The sequence below is a fragment of the Aureobasidium pullulans genome (genome assembly GCF_000721785.1).
Source record: "Aureobasidium pullulans EXF-150 unplaced genomic scaffold scaffold_36, whole genome shotgun sequence".
Taxonomy (NCBI): Eukaryota; Fungi; Ascomycota; class Dothideomycetes; order Dothideales; family Saccotheciaceae; genus Aureobasidium; species Aureobasidium pullulans.
Window position 1 is genome coordinate 210,844 of NW_021941056.1, and position 7,374 is coordinate 218,217.

General features: G+C 50.1%; 2 protein-coding genes across 2 annotated transcripts; one reads left to right on the forward strand and one right to left on the reverse strand.

Annotated features, from left to right (window-relative positions):
- Positions 1-207: 207 nt before the first annotated feature.
- Positions 208-3,336, reverse strand: M438DRAFT_306901 (uncharacterized protein). Its single transcript, XM_029902278.1, has 2 exons — positions 2,932-3,336; positions 208-2,855 (listed from the first exon to the last, which is right to left on the reverse strand). The coding sequence occupies exons 1-2, from the start codon at positions 3,077-3,079 to the stop codon at positions 421-423; spliced, it is 2,583 nt and encodes an 860-aa protein (XP_029755357.1). The 5' UTR covers positions 3,080-3,336; the 3' UTR covers positions 208-420.
- Positions 3,337-4,250: 914 nt separating this feature from the next.
- M438DRAFT_400791 (general substrate transporter) lies at positions 4,251-7,374 on the forward strand (the record flags this gene model as incomplete). The annotated part of the gene is made up of 5 exons (XM_029909485.1): positions 4,251-4,383; positions 4,434-4,816; positions 4,870-5,558; positions 5,611-5,886; positions 7,326-7,374. 5 exons carry the CDS (start codon positions 4,251-4,253, stop codon positions 7,372-7,374), a joined length of 1,530 nt encoding a protein of 509 aa, XP_029755358.1.

The window sequence follows — 7,374 nt, forward strand, 5'->3', positions numbered from 1 at the left end:
TCACAGCTACCACTACAAGAGCTGCATAAGTTTTTATGTGTTCGTGAACCGAAGACACCACCAACGTATGACATGTCGCTTCGCCAGGTCTTGTTCAAAAATGCGGAGGCCAAAACATGTTTCCCGAGTGGCCAGAAGTCGATGCGATCAGGGTGCTCCCCAAAGCCAACCCGTTCAGCTACCTCTCCGGCGACAGAGATACTAATAGCCCTGTTCTTCAAGCATTGTGTCTTCTTAATCTTCTGAAGAGGTTCAGCTCTCTGGTCGAGCATTTGCTCTGCTCATCTGCAAGGAGTTGCGGGTGGTACAGGGAAATCAAGATTTTCTTGCATCACTCGACTTTCGCTTGGGCACTGCAAGTCAAGACAGAAGACGCTTTGCAGGGCACGTTTCAATGAAGATTGAGTATTGGGAATTATTCTACAAGCCCGACCACCATGTCGTCTTCTCGACAGTGGCCTCTTTCGTCAAGAAATTGGTAGCCGCACTGCTGTCGCCAACCATGATCTTGTATGTGCCGGCCTCGCTGCACCACTTATCCTCAATTTCATCCCAGTAGCTTGTCGCTTGCACCAAGTCCAAGTCGATCTCCACCTTGTCTGTCTCACCAGCTTCGAGGAAGACCTTGGTAAACCCCTTGAGCTCTTTGACGGGTCGACCGACATATTGCGACTTGGGTGCTGCGACATACACCTGGACGACCTGTGCTCCAGCTCTTCCGCCGTTGTTCTCGACTTGGCAAATGACGGTCAGATTATTTGAACCACCTTGACGGAGCTCAAGATTGGTCATCTCAAAGGTAGTGTAGGACAAGCCATGTCCGAAGGGGAAAAGAGGAGCTGTCTCGATGTTTTCGTACCAGCGATAGCCAACGTAGATGTCTTCACCGTAAAGAGTACGACCACCTTCACATCTGTAGTTGGAGTAGGCAGGGTTGTCTTGGATACGACGAGGCATGGTCAGGGGGAGCTTTCCGCTGGGATTGACATCACCGTAAAGCACATCTGCGATACCGTTGCCAGTCTCGTTACCTCCAAACCAAGCTTGGACAATTGCTTTTGCCTTGTCGGCCCAAGGCATGGCGACAGGAGTACCGCTTTGCACAACAATGACTGTGTTGGGGTTTGCATCGAGAACAGCGGAGATCAAGTCGTCGTTGCTAGGTGGGAGGTTCATGTGTGGACGATCTTGACCTTCGCTTTCCCACTCACCGCTCAGACCAGTGAACAGAACGACTTGATCGACTGAGCGAGCGAGATCTGCAGCTTCCATGATTGAGACGTCGAAGTCCAGACGCTTGCAACCAGCGATACGGAAGCCACCATGACCGAAAAGAACAACTCCATCAGGTTTGACTCTTGTGCTGGAATTGGCGCTTGCCCATCGGAGGAAGATCTTGTAATGTTGACCAGCGACCAACTCTTTTGTGCCTGTTTCTTCGACTGTGCCGCAGCCGATAAAGCTGGGTCCGGAGCGCTGGTCCTCCACGTTGTCGACGATGAGTTCGTCATCGATGTACAAGCGCGCGGTACCATAGACGCAGAGTCCAAAGTCGTACAGGCCGCTCTCGGGTGCTGTGAAGATACCTTCAGCATCGACGTGCCAGATGTGTGCAAGGTCTTGACGGTCGAAACCGGCGAAGAGAACGTTTGAGTCGGTCAACGTGCGTTCCTCGAGCAGTTCACGATGCGATGCTTCTGGGGGGTCGTTGTATAGCTTGATCGTGAAGCCTTCTCTGCCGTCGTGGGTTTGAAGATGGCTACCGATAGTCGGCAACATCTGGTGGCTGTAGACACCTTGGGCCCATTCAACACCGGCGGAAGCCTTTGCCGAGACTCCTTCGAAGGGTGTGACTGTGTAGTAGGGTGTCAAGGATGCACTTCCGCCACCAGAGATGGTAGCAATCTTGGAGTTGGGGCCAATGACAGCGATGCGCTTGTCCTTGTCAAAGGGCAGAATGTTTCCCTCATTCTTCAGCAGGACTTGTGACTGAGCTGCGACCTGACGGGCAAGTGTTCTATCTTCAGGACGATCCAGCTCAAGTTCGGGGGCGTTCTCGGGGATGCCAGTCCGTAGGCCCGAGTTGACGAGTCTGAGGACAGCACGCACACGGTCGTTGAGCTCGCTCTTCTTGACCTTGTTGGCAGTGACGGCATGCATCAGAGCATCGCCGCGCCAGCGCGACGGACCAGGCATCTCGAGGTCAAGGCCAGCTTTGATGGCGCCAGTAGTGCTGTATGTGCCGAACCAGTCGCTGGTGATCAAGCCGTCCCACTTCCATTCGCCTCGGAGGATGTCCTTGAGGATGTGCTCGTTCTCGGCAGCGTGGGTGCCGTTGATCTTGTTGTACGCCGTCATGATTGCGCCTGCTTGACAGTGCTTGAGAGCGATCTGGAAGGGAGCGAGGTAGATTTCTCTCAAGGCTCGCTCCGTGACGATGGCGTTGAAGGCCATGCGCTGGTCTTCTTGGTCGTTGCATGCGAAATGCTTCGGGCAAGCGACGATGCCCTTGTCTTGGACGCCCTGGCAGTAGTATCCGGCGAGGATGCCAGCAAGGTACGGATCTTCCGAGTACGACTCGAAGCCACGGCCACCAAGCGGGGCTCGTGGGATGTTGATTGTGGGACCGAGAAGCATGTGTGCACCCTTGGCTCTGCACTCATCTGCCAGCAGCCCTCCAACTCTTTTCAAAAGGTCCTTGTCGAAGGTTGCGCCGAGTCCAGTGCCGCAAGGGAGGCATGTTGAAGGGACGGCGTCGAAGAAGCGAGTGCCGCGTACGCCATTGGGGCCGTCGGAGAGTCGGATCGAGGGGATGTTCAGGCGAGGGACGGGGACCGTGTGCCAGAAGTCCTTGCCTAGGAAAGTGTCAGTGATTGCGCCTGGCTTGACCACCATGCCCACTAGAGCAGGGGTGTCGCACGAATTGCATACCTGCTGTGAGAGAGACCTTCTCCTCCAGGGTGAGCTGCGTCAGTAGTTGCTCAATGTCGAGCTGCTGTGGTTGTTGTTGCTGCTGCTTGGTCGCAGTGTGTTGAGGAAGTCCATTCTCACGGGTGCTTTGTGCAGTGGAGATGCCCATGATAGAAGTAAGAGGATGGTGGATGTAGACTGGGAAAGTGAATGAAGAGTGAAAGCAGGATATACCTCGAAAAGGGCAAGCGAAGCATGGCGATACAAATACTTAGACTGCGCCTGTTCTGTCTTGAGCATCTCGGCGACCTACAAGCTAATGCTCCACACCCCAGATGTGTGCCTTGATGCGCGGAGTATGTCCATGAATTTACGGACCGTCAAGCCGATGGAGCATGATGAGTTTCGCCGCGCGGATACGATGGCGGGAAGGAAGGAAAGTGGAGCTGTGTGATGGAGGGAAGGAAGGCGGAGGAAGGCCTGAAACTCGAAGTTTGTTCGTCGCCGCTCTCCCTCAGTCACCGTCCCCCGCAAGGCTTGGCAATTTCTCCGTCCTCCGCGTCCCTTCCGCGACGCCGCAATTTCCAATTGTGGTGAGACCTGACTCCTTTCTGCGACTGTCTTGAAACTTCTTCGAGTCGTGCCAGATTTGATATGCCATGACTCCCGATACTCTCCGTCACCCCACCCAGTCGTTGTCGCTCGCCATGCTATCTCCTTGCAAAGTTCTCCATTTGAAGGCAGAGGTCCACGTTGCGCTCTGACATGCTCGGAGCTTCGTCGCGTCTCACCTTCGACTCGCAACATGAATTTGCATCCACTTTCAGGCCGTTCCTTCTGCTTCGGCATCGCAAATACAATCGACCACGGCTGTGCTTCTTTCAGCTCTTCCGTTGCTGACTTCTCCTCCGTGTTGCTGGCGCAGTCCAAGCCTCCGTCTCGGCGCCTTGCTAGCCTCGAACGTTGCCAAATCTACCACACGCCGCGCGCCTTGGGCAAATCTCCGCATCGAATTCGAGCTCCGCTCTCGACATGAACTGTATGGGAATCAAGTTCGCATTGCCTGACACGCCTGACATGAGTTCCGCTCACGTCCAGGATACTCCGCATCGATGATCCGGGTCCATCCTGTCGCAGAAAATGTGGAGAGCCTGGGGTCTCCAGCATCATGGTCGCTCGTGCGTTGCTGTTCGGCATGCTCGCCGGCGGCCGGATCTCGACAAGACCTCTGAAGTCTATATATACCATCTCCCCTGGCACGTTTGCAACCCCAGATCATTGTCGCACTCACACTACCATCCCCCGTTCAATCATCTCTTCTCTTCTCAGTTCTTGTCAACATGGGCAAAGCAGATGCAGGCGCGAGAGCCGCAGTGGGTGACGATCTTGCCGCCGTCTTGCCTGATGGTCCTTGGCACAAGAAAGCTCATCTTGTCAAACTGAACTTTGTCGTTGTTTCTTTGGTCCTGTTTTGTATGTTGATGCACCTGGTGACTTGCAAATGCAAGTACTGACAACTCCAGCTTCTGCCAATGGATACGATGGCTCCCTCATGAACGGTCTCCAGGCCTTGAATCAATGGAACGACCACTTCGACCGACCTGCTGGAGCATTCCTCGGTTTCCTTAACGCAATCTACTGGATTGGTGCGGGTTGCATGTATCCTGTCGCCGCCATCATCGCAAACAAGTACGGTCGCAAACTTCCCATCTGGATCGGTTATGCCTTCCTTTGCCTTGGTGCTGGTCTACAAGCTGGTGCCAACAACGAAGGCGCCTTTGCAGCTGCTCGTTTCTTTGTCGGAAACGCATCCGCTTGCTTCTCGACCTCAGTGCCGCTACTGATCAGTGAAATTGCGTACCCGTCGCATCGTGGTATCGCCACTGCGCTCTACAATTGTGGATGGGTGAGTCTTCTGCGACACCTCATTGAATGCATCTCTCTCTGACACGTTCACAGTATGTTGGCGGACTCATCGCTGCCTTCCTCACCTTCGGCACTCGCAACATGGACAGCTCTTGGGCCTGGAGAGTCCCTTCGCTTCTTCAAATTCTCGTACCTTTCCTCGCACTTCCCGGCTTCCTCATGGCTCCCCAAAGCCCCAGATGGCTGATCTCGATGGATCGCAACGAAGAAGCACAACAGCTGTTGACCAAGTGGCACGGGGGTGACGATCAGAATTCGCAACTCGTCAACTACGAGATGATCGAGATTACGACAACTCTCCAGCAAGAGAAGAGCGCAAACTCCAGTGCCAGCTACGCCGAGATGTTCAAGACTCCTGGCAACCGCAAGCGACTCTTCATCTCCGTCTCCCTCGGCATCTTTGCGCAATGGGTTGGCAATGGCGTCGTCTCATACTACCTTGCGCTTGTCTTGGAGACTGTCGGCATCACCAGCGTCACCGACATTACTCTCATCTCCGGTTTCCTCCAGCTTTGGAACTTGATCTTCTGTGTTGGCGCCGCCTTTTCAGTCGACAGACTCGGTCGCAGAGCTCTGTTCCTTGCTTCTGCTGTCGTTATGGGCGTTTCATACGTCCTCGTCACTGGATTGTCTGGTTCCTTTGCTGCCAACCAGACTCCTGCTGTCGGCATCGCAGTCATTCCCTTCTTGTTCATCTTCTTTGCTGGGTACGACATTGCGCTGTGAGTATACACTTTCCATTCTTGACTGCGACACTGCTGACCCGATTCAAAGTACTCCCCTGCTCTACTCATACCCGTGTGAGATCTGGCCCTACCGTCTCCGTTCTCGTGGTCTCACCGTCACCAACATCACCACCGTCCTCGCCATCTGCTTCAACACTTTTGTCAACCCCATCGCCCTGGAAAAGATCGCTTGGAGGTACTACATTGTCTTCGTCGTTGTCCTCATCATCTATGGCATCACTGTCTATGTCTGGTATCCTGAAACCAAGGGATACTCGCTCGAGCAGATGGCTGTCGTCTTTGACGGTGATGCAGCTGAGGTGCCGTATCCCGCCGAGATTGCTGAGAGGTCGGCCAGTATGGTGTCGCATGGTGGCGAGAAGGAAGGTGTTGTTAGGGTTGAAAAGGTCTGATCGATGTGTCGCGTGTATTGAGTGTGTCGTCAAGATCTAACTACTATGCTACGAAGGAATTGAGTCGATTCTGTTCCTAGTTGGTGCGGGGATTTTAGGCTTGGCAAAAAGTAGGGGTCATTTCCGAGTGTACACCTCATTTGGTACTTCGGCAAAGTTCGGCTAAGGATGCCAAGAGGTGGCAAAAAACAGGTGAGAATTTTTAAAGTTAGCTAAACTTTTATAACGCTTAACCCTACAAAACACTAGCTAAACTTTTCTCTTACCTATATTATAACAATTATAGCTTATAACCTTAATATCCACGATAAAACCGTAGTAGATTATACGACGCCGTTTATTAACCCTAAAGAAGGCAATATACTAGATAAGGAAGAAGATATAGAGGTTACCCTCTACTAAACATGTTTTTAAGGTGTTTTAAATGCGTTACTAATATATTATAGCAACTTATCCCTTTTATAGTCTTTAGAACTATAAAGACACGTTTTTAGGCTACTAAACTAGTATATTATATAATGTTCCCTAATTATCCTACCTCTTACGAGCTAGGATACACTTATATTATTAATATCTTAGGTCTTAATAATATTAACTATAAGGACCTAAGTAAAGTAAAGTAGGTAAGATTTAGCTATCCTATAATACGTTTAAAACGCCTTTCTAACATATTATAGTACTAACTTTTAACTAAGCGTAGTTATCTCTCTATCTCTAGTACTATAAGTATCTTTAGGATAGACTAAGAGATTAAAGGTACTATTTATTACTATAAATGTTTAGGGGTAAAGGTTTATCTAAGGCTTACTTACCCTTTAAGGGAATTTACTTAGAATAAGATAATGCTAGAGCGTTAGGACAAGTTCTATAAGAAGCGTAGAGAAATTAATAGTAAAGAACTAGAGCCTAGTAAACGCGTTATAAATAGGTTTAAAATACGTTTCTAGCGCCTTATATAGTTATACGCTAATTATNTTACTATAGGACTAAATCTAGTATGCTCTTTAATACCCTTAGTAGATTATAAGCGTATCTAGAATAGTACTAATGTAGTTAAATAGACTAGTTATAAGAGTAACTTACTAGGGAAGAAGCTTTCTTTATTACCTACCATTTTCTTATAAGAACTAAACTTAAACGCGTTTAAAATATGTTTTATACTTACTAAAGTCTATTAGCTCTTAGTTAATTAATTAACTCGATATAGATTATAAGGTAGCCTATCTACAATGTTACGAACGAACGGGGTCCGTTCCTTTAAATTTTAGTAGGGCTTAGCGCACCCTAGACCCTAGGCTCCGACCTAGTTCGTTTGCTTTTAAGACCCCATTCCTTTAACCTAAATATGTAGATTTTTGTCTAAAAAAATTCCTAGCATGCATTTTGAACAAATTCGCTAG

What these genes read in the sequence shown, in the direction of transcription:
- M438DRAFT_306901 (XM_029902278.1), bottom strand. Translation starts at nt 3,079, where the DNA reads ATGGGCATCTCCACTGCACAAAGCACCCGTGAGAATGGACTTCCTCAA. An exon ending in GAAGGTCTCTCTCACAGCAG is followed by an intron (nt 2,856 to 2,931) that starts GTATGCAATTCG and finishes ACACTTTCCTAG; the next exon opens with GCAAGGACTTCTGGCACACG.